This window comes from Centruroides vittatus, unplaced genomic scaffold (assembly GCF_030686945.1).
Source record: "Centruroides vittatus isolate TY-2023 unplaced genomic scaffold, ASM3068694v2 contig_7, whole genome shotgun sequence".
NCBI lineage: Eukaryota > Metazoa > Arthropoda > Arachnida > Scorpiones > Buthidae > Centruroides > Centruroides vittatus.
Genome location: NW_027122442.1, coordinates 3,953,084 through 3,968,136, shown reverse-complemented (window position 1 = coordinate 3,968,136; position 15,053 = coordinate 3,953,084). Strand labels below are relative to the sequence as shown.

The 15,053-nt window shown below is 37.7% G+C and overlaps 1 protein-coding gene across 1 annotated transcript; it reads left to right on the top strand.

Moving 5' to 3' along the window:
• Window positions 1–4,745: 4,745 nt before the first annotated feature.
• Window positions 4,746–14,957, top strand: LOC136980416 (thrombospondin type-1 domain-containing protein 7B-like). Its single transcript, XM_067276523.1, has 8 exons — window positions 4,746–4,803; window positions 8,055–8,332; window positions 8,684–9,193; window positions 11,055–11,315; window positions 11,403–11,503; window positions 14,208–14,366; window positions 14,429–14,634; window positions 14,705–14,957. Exons 2-8 carry the CDS (start codon window positions 8,055–8,057, stop codon window positions 14,906–14,908), a joined length of 1,719 nt encoding a protein of 572 aa, XP_067132624.1. The 5' UTR covers window positions 4,746–4,803; the 3' UTR covers window positions 14,909–14,957.
• The last annotated feature ends 96 nt before the right edge of the window (window positions 14,958–15,053 follow it).

Genomic DNA, 15,053 nt, shown 5'->3' with positions numbered 1-15,053 from the left:
CACGCATAATATAAGAGGCCATCTGTTTTCGCAACATCGTAAACCTTTACTGAGTTATCGCACCTCGAAAATAAACATTGTTATGGCAGGATAAGATAAAAACAAAAGACGAAATGCATTTTCAGGTTAATGTTACCTATGGTTCCAAGATGGCGGCTCGTCTCTGATTTCAGCAAGAAAACAGTGGGGACGCACGTTCTAACCAAACCAAACCTAACCTATTATAATAATTTTGTTGGTAATAATTATGGTAATTTATTAGAATAGGTTAGGTTAGGTTAGAACGTGCGTCCCCACTGTTTCCCTTCTTCTATTTGCTAGAATCAGAGACGAGCCGCCATTTTGGAACCATAGGTAACATTAACCCATTTTCATTTGATTTGCTTTTTATTCATTTTCACTCTCCGGTTTTAAAACTGTTGTTAGTGTCATGTAATGTCATTATATGCTGTAATTATACCGTAAATAAACAAAACCAGCTATGAAAGTTTATGAACAGGTCAGTGGCGTAGCGTAGTGGGGGGCAGGGGCGGCCCGCCCCGGGCGGCACTTTTAGGGAGCGGCAAAATTTCAGAATAAATAATAATATCTTGTAAAAATTTCAACCATTTCATTCCATATTTTTGTCGCACCAACGATTTAGACCGATTGAAATGAGCACGGAATTTTTCATTACTTATACCTAAATAAGGGGGGTGGCGAAATTTTCCTCCGCTGCGGGCGGCTGACACCCACGCTACGCCACTGGAACAGTTATGCAATAGAAATGGGTACAGTTTCTTTCATTAAAAAATAATAATAACTGACCAATTAAATTTCTTATTGAATCGACTTTTAAAAATGTATAAAAAATTTTCTTAAATTTACATAAATTAATTGTATTAATTATAAGAAGTTCTTGTTGATAAATTATTATAGCACGTGTCGTAGAAACTTATTACAGTATTAATAATAATTTTAGTGCTGCCATCTGGTTTTCTTAAATAAGACTAAACTTGTAAGCCACCATACGTAGTTAACTATTAATATAAAATACATTGATTGTTTACAAATATTCTCAAGTAAATTTTAAGTGTTAGAATTAATATATTTTTACGTATTATTTAATATAGTTACTAAGAATAAATATAATATTAAAAAGACGAAATTATAGTATCGGATTCAACCGACAGATGGAGACAAAATCAATTTACCGGAAGTAGATTATTAATTGTTTTATTTTATTTTTCACTTTTTGTAAAAAAGAAAAAAAAACAAAATAAAATTTTTATCGATTAAATTAAAGAATAATTTAATTTAAATAGAATTTTAATGAGTTTATTTAAAACGCGGAGGTAAAAAAAATTCCTAATTCTTGTTTTTTTCAACGCGATTTACATCATTATGCCTAATTGTAACTTTTCAGATCCAATTATGTAGATAACGAAATTAAATTAAAATAATAATTAAACAAACGAAGAACGATTTTTCGGACGTGGCAAAAAAAATTAATTACGTTTAACGGGACGACGGCGAGATAAAAGGCAAATTTTGACGGCAATAAGCAAATTCTTCGAATTATTGACGTTCGAAACAACGGTAATTAACGTAACTCGAAAACAACACAAACAATCGGAAAGAGCATACAAGCGCGTGACCCATACGAAATAAGATTTTACAATCACATCCCGTCCCTTTCGTAGAGGGTTGTGACGTCGGGCCACGTCACCCGACTCCCAAAACTACGGAATGACACTTTCGAAACTTGCCTCCATCCTCGGAGAAAAGCAGAAATCTCGCTAATAAAACAAATTAAGGTTAAAGTTTACCTAGGGAACCCCAACGGCCGCACTTCCGGAATCTCGATAGTATTTGCGATTAGAAATGCAAATTTTTAATTTTCGTGGGCCCGAAGACGCACGTTCTAATCTAACCTATTATAATAATAAATTACCAAATTATTGGTAATTTATTAGGGAATAGAATAGGTTAGGTTAGATCAGGTTAGGTTAGATCAGGAGGTTTTTTTTTTTTTCCTTTGTGGTTTTAGGCCCTTTACCGCTCAGAGAGCACAAAAAGGCCAAGATCTGGTATGTATGCAAGTGTGTTTGTGTTTGTTAGTAAGGGTGTCCCAGAAAGGGCTCATATTGTCCCATAGAGGGCTCATAGAAATACTAGTCCCTTGTGAGGGCTCATAAGTTTACGTGTTTTTTGTTGTGTTTCAGTTTTTTATTCTGAGTGTTATGTTTAGTGTTATGCTAATTACTTACCGTTTTTATTTATTTAAAGAAGGAGAAAGGTAGTTGGATAGAAAAGTTGCAGTTTGCGTGTTATGATTAACCAGACCTAAGATCAGGTTAGGTTAGATCAGGTTAGGTTAGCTCAGGTTAGGTTAGAACGTGCATCCTGGGCCCACGAAAATTAAAAATTTGCATTTCTAATCGCAAATGCTATCGAGATTCCGGAAGTGCGGCCGTTGGGGTTCCCAAGGTAAACTTTAACCCAAATTAAATCTATTCGATTCTGTATTGTGTATAGGCTCTATAGTGTTTATATTTTCGAATTAATTGAAATTCTGCGAAGAGGCAAAAGAAACGGGACGGTGAAAAACAGCTTCGGCATTTAGAGAACACGTGCGGTGACATCAGGTGAGAGGACAAATTGTGCTGCAGCTAATGGGGCACTCGCCAAACTCTCCGAGATAATTACAGCAATAAATTATCTAGCTAAACGGAATTACCGCGAGACCAGGACAATTTATGGTCTTCTTTAAAGCGCGGAAGACAAACTGTATTACGCTAAAAGCAATTATCGATACATCGAATGACAACACTACTAATTTTTTTTTTTTTCTTTTTTAGTTTCTTCAGAAGTGAGAAGAAACATCGTAGCTTCGAATCGGCTCTACAAAAATAAATGAATAAATAATAAAGATCGCTTCTTTCCTCCACAATTTACGAAGAATCTCCGAGATTCGGGAACGTTTTTTTTCAATTTATTCTAAAGTAATTTACGTATTTTGTACCGTACGTTGATAAGAAATGCCAATTATTCTTCTCTTAAAATGTGCAATAGATTGTATAAATGAAAAATATCGTCGGACCAAAATCAAAGCGAATTCGTTCCCAGATATAGAGAAAATTCATTTTTCCGCTTTCCGTAATTTAATTAAGGAGTAGGATAATCGTTTCAATTAATTCCGGGAACGTCTGCCGCAACAAAAATATTGTAATTTAAACAGCGAGAAACAAATAAAAGTAGTTGTCGAGTCCAAACCTCTTTACAGAATCGATGTCGACCGCGTAAATTCGTTCGTTTTGACCATTTAATTAAAGTATTTATTATTTATTCTTCCGGAGTTCCTTACGAAATAACAGAAGAAAAGATTGATTTTTTTTCCTCTCGTTTTTCTCTCAGAATTCTCTGCAATTACAGAATTTACAGAAAGTAAATAATGTATATGTTGTATAAGTTTACTACGGTGTGATAGTGTCTATTTGATTCCTAATGATAAAGTTTTTCGAACAGACTAAAGAGGAAACTAAATATTTTCTATGAGGAAAAGACGAATTTCCAGGAGTAAAAGTTTATATAAAGTATTCTGAAGTCGTTACGTTTGTATTTTGCTAATTATTTGTCGCAAAAAGACATCATCTCTTCCTCTTCCCATTTCGTTTTAGCCACTTCCTGTTATTGCTCGCTTCGTATGGTTCCTTTTTTTTTTTTTTTTTTTTTCAATAGAACTTTCCTGGCGTAGTAACCGATAAACTTTCCGTTATTAACTTCCGGTTTTGTTGTTTTTGTTTCGGTTATTGTTTCCATCGTTCGCTTTTCATTACAAGCAACAGAACTGTCGATCTTCTTTCTCTTCTTCGTTTTCTCTCTTCACCGCTTCATCTGCGACGAAATTGCCATTTTTTATTCTCCTAAATCTTAACTTCCTATTAATATTTTGTAGCTATTTTCGAGTTAATTAAAGACATTAAATAATTAAATTAATTTCAGTTTCTCTAATCCTTGTATCGGAAAAAAACACTGTCATTCCGACGACGAAGTGTAAACTGATCGAAAGAAGTTAAGGAGCGACTGGTGAAGCGATCAGAAAAATAAGAATTAAGTAATTTAATACGTCGATAATCCGGAGTTTAAGTCGAAGTTACGGAAGAAGTAACACGAAGACATATTCTGTCGTAACCAGAAGAAGAAGTTTTGCAGCAAAGCTTAGTGCCAGCGACAGATTTCGACACAATACTCGAAGTGATGCGGAGGAAGAAAGGACCGTCAACAGCTTGGAAGAGAAATGCCAATCTTTACGACGACGTAAACAGATAAAGTCGGATAAGTCGTCGAACACTATAAATGGAAACTCGATATCTTGATATAAATTTCCTCCACGTTATCCTCGAATAATTAACAATCTGACAAATTACTCTCCTCCAAAATTTCTCTGTCAGTTCTGTGTGTTTCCTCGTAAAGTTACGTATAATAGAAAAATAATAAAAATCGATATTTTTATTCTCTCGTCCGAGTCGAAAAATATTGCTGATCGAGAAGTAATCACACCGAACTCCTTATTAAGAAAGGAAGGACTTCGAGACGATTTTTTCAAGATTTAAATCCGTATTAATTAAAGAAGAAGAGTTAGCATTTTTTTAAAAATCTATATTAATAGGCTCTAAGAGGGTGGAAGCTCGACGAGGCGAAGTTTTTGGCAGAGAATAGTCGGCGCATGTCCGCTCTGTCGTGGAACGGAACGTTTTCGGAATAGAAGCGGATACGGGCGTCGGGCGCCCGAAGTCACCGACGACGTTTCTCTCCTCCAACGTAAGTGACGAACTATAATAATTTCATTTCTCTTCCTCGTCCTTCCCCCCTCGATTCCCTTTCGATCCATAAATGCCCGATAAGAACTTTAATTTTGTAAATTTACTTATTTCTTCTATAAGTTCCGCGCGCGACTCCTCCTCCTCCTCCTCCTCCTCTTCCAACTCCATCCCCGTCGTATAGAAAATTTTTATCTTTATTTAAATCTCGATTTTATGTTGAAAAAAGGGTAACTCGATAAACTTAGCGAGATTTAGTTTCGTGTGAACATTAGGATTTTCGATTTAGGGGAGTTTCCATTCATCCGCTACCCTACGATTCCATAGGTATAAACAACGTTTGAATTTAAAAATTACTTCGTTGTCAGTATGTAATGCTTGATGTCGGTGTTCGGGACGTTCCCTCGATTTAGCGATTAAGCGTTAAGACGAGAATCGTTCGTAATCTGCTTTTTTTTTCGATAAGATAGGAAGATGAAAGGCGATGAACCGCGAGAAACGTTCGGGTGTCGGACGTCCTTCCTTTAATAATATCGAACTGGCACGAAATCTGTTACCGTCATTCTTTTTGTGTCAAATAATAACGTCATCTATCGATACGTCACGAAACATTGGTCAGTTGGAAGTTCTGTCCGAAATTCTCAATACGGAAGTGAAGCCGGAAGTAGAAAGAAAAGCGCGTGGTGTTCCCCGCTTTGTGTTTCACCTTCTTTAATAAAGGGGGTGAAAAAATTCCGAACAAAAATTTTTTCATTGAGCAATTTACAGGGAGAATTTTAATTCAGTTTTCTTGTATACGGGTAAAAAGGCTCTTTGCGATTATCCCGCTCGATCACTGTGTCTCTCGAAATGAGAATCGGAGACCGACGATTTTTGGACGATTTGGACCGGAGACAGCGCGTTTTTAATTTAGAAAGGAATTTCGCAATTAAAATATTTGTCCGTTCTCCTTTATTAATTCAAAAACTCTCTAATTATAGAAAAGGGCTTTAGCATTCCTAATGCGGGAGGGCGGTTGTCTTCGGACCAGAAGCGATGTTGCGCTTCTTCCTCTTTTGAGTAAAGAAGTTCTGAACGAACTAAAAACCGAATCCGTCATCGTATAAACTGTCAAACAATGCGGAAATTTAAGAGAAGTTTCCTTCCGATCTGTCGGTTTTTATTGAGGAAATTAAGAGTGTTTCCTAAAGAAAAGGTGTCAAGTAAAATCGGTTTTTGTAAAAGTCGTGAGATCTTCCTCTTCTAACTCTTCTTTCCTTTCCTATTTCAATTTGTCTCTCGATATTTCAGCAGAAAACGGAACGAAAGGACAAAATGGCGCGCTTTTAACTATTCTTCCGTTATTTCGTGAAAATAAAGCTATCTTCAGCGAGAGACAGAAGAACGGAATGTGAATTGCGACGTTTAAAACGCCCAGAATTATCCGAAATGACGACCTCCCGTCACAAGAAGGAAGCAACAATTCTTCTTCTGTTGACAGAAGAATATATTGATACATTCAGAGAAACGCAATAATCGTTGGATCGTCAGAAGGAAACGGAAGAGGAGAGCACCAATGGCAAATTAGATTGGGTGGGAGGCAATATGCACGCTCTCAACGCCACTCCGCAATTCGCAAATAAGGGAGGGACCCAACTAAGTAATTAAACGAAACCACCGGCAACCGGTAATCTCAATAACCGGGCTACTTCTGAATTTTCTGGGAAGATTGGCGCAGTAAGGAAAGAGAAGATTTTCGAATCGTTCCGAAACCTTCCTTTAATAAGTTATTTAAAAGATGTGCCCGTCTCTACGACTGATCGATTTCGCTCCTTTCTCGAAATAGTTTCGTAACTAAGCAACATCCGTTCGTAATTCCGTTTTTACGATTGTTTCCGGAAGTCGGAAAGTTAGAAAATTCGTCCGTTGCTCTCCCTCATTTGAGGCGATTTGTTTACTTTTCGCATCTACGAAACTCTTCGTCTCTTTTAACATAACCGATTCTTCGTTATAATCATTTTCTTAATGAGGATTTTTCCATTCAACTTGGACATTTAAAATCCGTTTTCGCTTTTGTGATATTCCATCATCGGATCATTTTTAGTAACGTTCGACTTCAACGGGCTCGAGATCAATGGACACCGTTTCCAGGTAAAGAGATTAGTTCCGGATGCGAGAGTAAATTAATCTCGGACCGGAAGAGGAAAGAGCGACGACATCGAATCCGAAGGGATGAGTCATAAAACACGCGCCACCGAACCAATCCGAATTACTGTCGTTTATTCAGCGCTAAGGACACACTGAGGGGATCGCAATTACAACTGCCACGTCCCACGTTTAATTACGTCACCTTCTTTCGGAAAGCGTCCAATTTTACGAGAAAATTATACAGAAAAACAAGTGGAAAGTAGTTTTGGTTAATGTTACCTTAGGTGCCAAGATGGCGGCTCGTCTCTGATTCCAGCAAGGAAACAGTGGAGACGCACGTTCTAACCTAATCTAACCTATTTTAATAATTTATTAGAATAGGTTAGGTTAGGACAGGACGTGCGTCCCACTGTTTCCTTACTGGAATCAGAGACGAGCCGCCATCTTGGCACCTAAGGTAACACTAATCGTCGTTTTTAATAATTCCAGTTCATTTCTCACTTCCGGAAAGAGTAAGAACGTAAAGTGTTTCTGAAACGAACTTGGTCGGTCAAATTGATCATTACTGGTCGCCGGGAAACGGAAAGAATCTTGACATTTCCGGATGGTCGGAAACAAGAATTTCCGGAAAGTTCCAACGGAATTAAGTTTCTTTCCCGATTAAATTAATGCGAAAAAAAGCCGTAAATCACTCTCTTTATTTCATCGTTAACTTTCCGGTTTAAGAATGAAAAAAAAATATAATAAAAAAATTCGTCCTCTTCCGTTGGAAAAGAAAGAAGTTTCTTTCTCCCTTGTCAAAACTTTTTGTTTCCGGTGTGACGTCGTCCTTCGATTTTCGGCGATTTATGTCTAGAAAAATTTACGACTACGAAACGAGAATCGAATTAAATTTTTCGTCGTACCATAAATTTTAAAATGCGTTTCGTAGACGCGCAAAATAATTATCCGCAGAGGCAATTAATTACGGATACGCGTAGAAGGACGATCGGATTTATTATAGTTGGCTAAATTCTAATTACCGGAATTAACGAGGCTCGGATAATGGGAAAATGCTTGGAATCATCGCTTCAAAAAATAACCGCTTTATTCCCAAATACTTTTTTTTTTTTTTCTTTCTTTCAGATGACCCGTATGAGGAAGTGTGCCTTGGTTGCCCTCCTCCTCTCTTTTCCTCTAGATGCTATCTCCTATCCTCCCTCTCCTCCCGATTCCTCCCTTCTTCGTTCAGTTCGCTCTCGTTCCAGGATTACCAATCCGACCGCACTTAACATTCGAGCGGCAGTTTTGCGACGTCATAGCGAATTTCGTATCCGGCGAGAGAACTGCAACGATAATGAGGGAAGACTCGGCAATGAAAACACCCTCCCCAAGGTGTGCGGAAGACGGGCGAACTCTGTCAGGTAGGCATTTGTGACTGATGTTTTATTCCACAAAGGAGCGAGTGAACGACGACGACACCATATCTTGTGGGTTTACACGAAAGTTAACCTCCTTTTGGGGATTTTTCCCTAATAAAACCGGGTACTATGGGTACAGAAAGTGTATGTAAGGCGTACTGTTTCCTTTCTGCACCCCTCTAAAGATTTCTGGATCGGCTATTAAGATGATTTATTCCTCAACAAGTTAAATTGTTGCCGTTGTTTCTGTACAAGTTTGGAGTGTCTTCGTTCGCTCGCTATCGTTTTTGAATTAAATTTAATAACCGTTTAACGACGATTTTGAAAGCTAACGGACGATCGATTGATTTTCAGGTGGAAAATAGGAGAATGGGGAGGGTGTCTCGTTTCCGACAATTCGACCGGATGCCGGGAAAATTGGGGTAAGACGAGTCGAGAAGTGATTTGCGTCTACGACGAGGGACGGGGTCGGAGGCGTAACGAGACTCTGCCAGATCGGGTCTGCTCGGCTCTTCTCCCCAAACCGGCCGAAGAGAGAAAGTGCCGCAGAGAATGTCCCAGGGGCTGCGTGGTGTCGGAATACGGAGAATGGACGGGATGCGGAGATTGCGTCTCGAATCGCCGGACTAGGACCAGGAGAGTTTTGGTAGCTCCCGAGGAGGGAGGCAGACTCTGTCCCTCTCTGGCCCAATCGGAGGAATGTCCTCCGGGAAGAAGTTGTCCTCAGAAAACCCTCCGATTTCTTGCCGTCTTGGGCGGTTGGAGCTCCTGTCAAAGCGAAGACGTATCCGGATGGCCCCGGGTGGGTCGAAGGACTAGAAACGTCTCCTGTATTGACGCCCGAGGACGAGTCGTTCCTTCCAAGTAAATTTTTCTTTTTTTATGATCTTCCGTTTTAATAGTTTCCTTAAAATTAAGTCTAGGTAATTAATTCCCAAGGGGCGAAAAAATTTGAAAGATCTTCACTTATAGCGTGTGAAGTCTTTGAAAAACTTCGAGAAGAATTCTCTCTAGATTGGCTCTTCTGGCTGCGATTTTATAAAAAGGTTATTATGCAAATATTTACGCCAGTCGAGAAAAAAAAAAGAGAGAAAACTCTTCGCGATATTCCGTTACAATTTTCCTTATCACCGCATTAATTAAGGATCGAAGTAACACTTAAATTTCTCTCGTTTCTGTAGTAAATTCCGACTACGATTCTAGAAAGAAAACTTTTCCAGTTGCTAAGAAACGAAGAAGTTGTGTTTCTATGAACGTTTGCTCTCGGTAACGAAGCCTCCGTATCACTTGAGTCGCTTTCGAACGAACGTCACGCGTGAAGATGCGAAAAGTTTCTACCTTATCTTCACGCGCGACACTCTTTTCTCCTCGCGGGAATAGGGGATGGTTCCTACTTCGACCGGAAGACAACCTGTCTTAACGTCTTAGAGTATATATTTCCCGTCTGACGCGAGGATGCGACCTCTTCCTTTCAACGTTCGAAATATCGCGACCGCGCCGTTACTCTTCGATCGAATCGAAAACGGAATTTTAATATGTCGAATGTATAAAATCGAAGCTTTCGGCCTGAAAAAAAAATCGTTTGGAGACAGAAAAAGAATGCATTTTTTCTGTCTTTTCTCTTATCGTATTCTCAATACCTGTCGACGCTTCTCTACCCCAGAAGACATCGAATAGAGAAGTTCTAAAACGAATTTCTGCTATTTTCTACATTCCACTATTAGGAGGTTCGAATGGAGTCTAATTATAAAATTAGTCGACACTCTTTTCCCTCTTCTCTATGTATTATATCATTTTCCATCCTCTCTCTCCTTCCTCATTTTCCCTTCGACGTGTTGTATCGAAATTCTTCTCTACAACTTCTTGCACGAAAGTTTAATTTTCTAGAAATATTCCGGAGTAAAACTTTTTCTTCCAACTTATTTCTTTTCGTTTCCAGTACATCGACATTATCTTCTCCACCTTGTATAAACTGGACAAGTAATTCTTGATTTAAAGAGAGATATTAAATAGTAACGTAACCTTGATTTTAATAAGTCGATTTAGTCAGAAATTCGAAACAGAAAGGGCGATTGATCATCCCAAACAATTAACGATCGGCCATTTTAACAAAGGATAATAAATTTATAATGACAATGACACAATGGAATGAAGATACACACACACACACACACACATATATATATATATATATACAGTATACAGTACTTGCTATTATTAATTACTCTCTTCCGAGATTAGAAAGAATTTCACTTTAATTAAATTTATTTATTAATTTTATCAAGCGACAATACAAGAAACGAAATTAAGTAAATATAAAAATAAAAATTACAAGTTGAACACTCACTTAATAATTAAACAAAGCTAAAATTAACTCTACTAATTCTGTCTCCATAGCCTCACACACTCGTCTCTTCACATCATCCATGGAGGATGATAGAAATATCTTCTATACATTTTTATTAGAAAACTTGGTAAATTTATCTTCTAGAGAAGAAACTATCAAAATAAATACATTTAATATATTAAATAACCCGAAAAATTCAATTTTAGCTTCTCACATCCTTCAGTTATAAACGTTAAGGATAAGGAGGATAAATGATTACTCTGGCGCCATCTTTCAGATAAAATTGAAATTATTTTAGTGGAAAATATTATATCAAATTATATTTTAACAAATTTCGATATATATATAATTAAAATATTAAACGATTGTTTGATTCAGTTGGTGTAAAAACCACCTAAACCACCTATTGAGGGTATCGCTGATCGAAAGCTGTATAGTTCCTCGGGACTGTCGGGTGTCCGAATGGAGCCAATGGACCACCGTCGGAGAAGGTTGCATCACTTCCGACGGACACGTGTATCCGGAACACAGACGTAGACGTAGAAGGATAGAAAAACTTCCAGAAGGAGAGGGAGCGCCGTGTCCTCCCCTGGTGGAGAGAAAGTCCGTCCGCGACGGATTGGCATCGTGCGATAGCGAGTGAGTAAAGTTTGCTCTCGTTTTCCGTCTGCGCAGAAGGATATTTACGGGTTTAATTATATTTCAGAGAATTTCCATAATTTGCAGATTTAAATGGGTTCGTTCCGCCTGGAGCCGTTGCATTCCTGAAGGTAAAACGTGTGGAGGAGGACTCCAGACAAGGATAGTTCTTTGTATGAGAAACAAAGGTAATGCTTTGAAACTGTATTGAAAAAATATATATTTTTAAATGAATAAGAAGTCGGTAATAATTGAAACCAAAGATATTTAGCCTAATTTTCTAAATATAAAATTTATCTTTTACGAATTAAAACTCAAAGTCCGAATTAAAAGTTTAAAGTTATATAAATATAAAGCATGTTTCCATGCATCAATCGGTTTTCTTTTAATCGAAATGATTTCTGTTACAGCGTTTTCGTATCTTCTCCTCTTCCGGTTTCGTTATCTTTAAGAGAAACAACTCGTCGAATCGTTTAGTACCTTGTTCAAATAAACTAATAGCTTGATAATGCCGTTTGCTAACGGATAAGGAAAAAAAGTGTTCTCGGATACAATAAAAACTGGAAGTGATGACGTAAAAGCACAGCCGAACAATCAGTATTTGGTTAGCTAGGCGAAAACACACCAATAGTTTGGTCCGATCTATTACCTCTCTCAGGCGTAATGGTGTGTGTAATGTCGGAAGGATGGAATTTCGCCGAATGTAGAACACTGTTCGGAAGAAAATTCTGCGATCAAACATATTTGATATTTAGTTTATTAATATGTCGATCTACAACATTATGGAACATTCTTATAGTAGTTTGTCCTTCAGTGGAGGCTGTGAGTTTTTGAACTTTTATCCAAGGTCTCCCGTGAAGTTTGTATAGCATTTGTTATTCTTCCTTTGTGTCGAAATGACGACGTCTATTATCGTAAGCATTGCATGATAACAAGGACAACGAGCAATTATATGCTCTCCACCTGAAATTAGCAGTGTCTTACCCTTGTACATCATACTTTTCCCTTAACAATAGAATCGTGTCGGTCATCTATTAACTTCGAGGGAAAAATTTTGAATGAAATAACGTGACTTCCTGTTTTCTTCGGATGTCCCATGGAACCATGTACTCCTTACCCTAAGGGTTCCATGTTTGGTTTCGTCTTTCATTCGTCTCTCGTAACTCCTTTCTCGAGATTAAGAAAGAACGAACGGAAGGACGGACATGGGAATTTACTGGTCTACAATTTTTTTCAGATTGCAGCCAACAAGCCTCACAAATTCTCCCTAAGATTTAGGTCCAGGCTATCTGTTGGCCAGTTCAGAACAGTAGTGTTATTTGCTAAAAACAACTCCTTGTATTTGTGGATGGATAGAATGGAACGTTATCCCTTTTTAAAATCCATTCGCCGAACATACACAGAGGTTCGCGTGATAGCAAATGTTCCGCAAGCATATTCTGATAAAATGAAGAAGTCATTTGTGTAGAAATCATTACAATTGGTGGAGCACCATCAGCAGCTAATGCACTCCATACCAACTCCAAACCTCTCCCAAACTGACGCTCGAGAAATACTGCTTGTTATCACATATATGATGCCATAATTTCGAAAGTCATCTGGCCCATCTAACTCGTAAGTTAAACTTCTCATCTGAGAAGCCAGCACATTCCATTTCTCATTAAAGGTTACGTGCCGACAAGCAAACGACATACGTGCTTTTTTCTGGACTGCAGTTAAAGAATGATAGCTTTTCAATTCTGTGAAGAGTAACGTTTTGTTATCAGCTAACAATCTTCAGACTGTTATGGAAATACATGGAAGATCCGGACGTGCAACTATCTTCGAGGAAAAGTATTTGTCATAACGTGCAATAGATATTGCTTGGTTTTTTTTGGGCGGTTGGTTAATGCTTGTAGTCTCCCTGATCGCTTTCTTGTCTGGATTCGGTAAGATGTTCACTATGATCTTCGAATGTTCTATAGTAACAGTAATTCGTACTCCCATTTTTCCACATTGTTTCATTCCCATAATTTGTCTTACCATCCCAGACAATTGCTTACCATTCGGCATTTTTCGTGCTCTCCGTTTGCTCCTATACTAAGTGACAATTAATGTTATATTATCCTGGTTTATAAAGCTAGAGAGGTATGCAAATTCTTCCTTGATTTGTTATTTGTCTATTGTTACTTGACGAATAGCGAAGACACGTATTATTTATAGTATTGGCCTTATATTTTTGTCTACGATGCTGTAAATTGAATCAGGTAACAGACTATGAAACACATCTATTTGATTTTTTCACAAACTCTTTTGTATATATGTGTGCTATTAGCTTTTATCATTCATTTTCATACATAGCAATTATAACAAGTTATTACGCTTTTTGCAACGACTTTATACTTTACATCTGCATGCCATCATACGTAACTATTTTCTCTCGTGTTTATTTTTTCCCGTGTTTATTTAGCTTAAATTAAGTAGCTAATAACTACGTTAAAAACTTTTTAACGTAGCGCACAGTAAGGCAGCCGAGTGGTGAGGTACAGAATATAACATATTCGGAAAACCCCGAATTCATTTCATTTGTTGCTTCTGTCTTCAACAACTTCTTAGGTAAATTTTGAAGCCTGATTCCGACATTAAGCTATTTAATTGCGAATGACTGAAGATAAAATATTCCTTCTTTGAATAAAAACAATATAAATTTTTCTATAGATGTAATTAACTCTAATAGCAATATTTTCTTTTTATTAACCAAAGATATTTATCACTTAATTGTCTTTAATTTAACACCAACTTCAAAACGAAATCATTTTTATTCCTCGGTTATTAACTGTAAATCATGATTAACGTCAATGGTTATTTGAATAAATCTGAAATTAATTTTTAAAAATTTATATATTTATTTAGACCTGAAACCGGTGGAAGCAAGCAATTGTAAAGAAATCAGGCCACCATCCATGCAACAATGCAACGTGGAATGCGCCAAGAAATGCACAGTCTCCGAATGGTCTCTTTGGAGTACCTGTCTACCTGTAAATGTTCGGGATCCGTTAAAATCAACTACAGGTGAGGTGTTCGGTGTCCTATTTAGCGTCGACGATTCAATTAATCAGCTATTCGTTAATTAGGTTATCGGAAGAGGACCAGAGAAATCCTACGAAAGCCCAGCGGCATTCACGAGTGTCCCTGGTTAGTGGAAGTGAAGTTCTGTCGGGAACCAGAAGTGGTCAGATGGGTGACGGGAAATTGGAGTTCGTGTCGCTTGCATGACGTCACACAACCCTGTGGCCAAGGAGTAATGAAAAGGGAAGCGATTTGCATCAATCCCAAAGGGGTAAATACTTAAAAATTAAAAAGTAATTTTAAAATCTTACTTTGTATGTAATAAAAATTGATTTTTATAGAAGCACGTGTCTTCGTCTCTGTGCCAGATGCACGTGCTACCTCCAAAACTGTTGGCACCGTGTTACGTTCCTTGTCCTAGAGATTGTGTTTTAGCCGAATGGACCGAATGGTCGTCCTGCAAAGCCGAATGCAATTCGGAAGAAAAAGAAGAAGTCAGGACGAGACGAAGAAGGGTCATCGCCGAGCACGGATCAGGCAAGTAACTACGCACTCATAAAATAAATGTAATGGTGACCACTAATTAAGGAAAACATTAGAAGTAGGAATAAATCATTAACAACACAAAAAAAAAGACTTTTGTAATGTACCCAACCTGTCAATTTGATATAATAAAATTAATTGACAGTA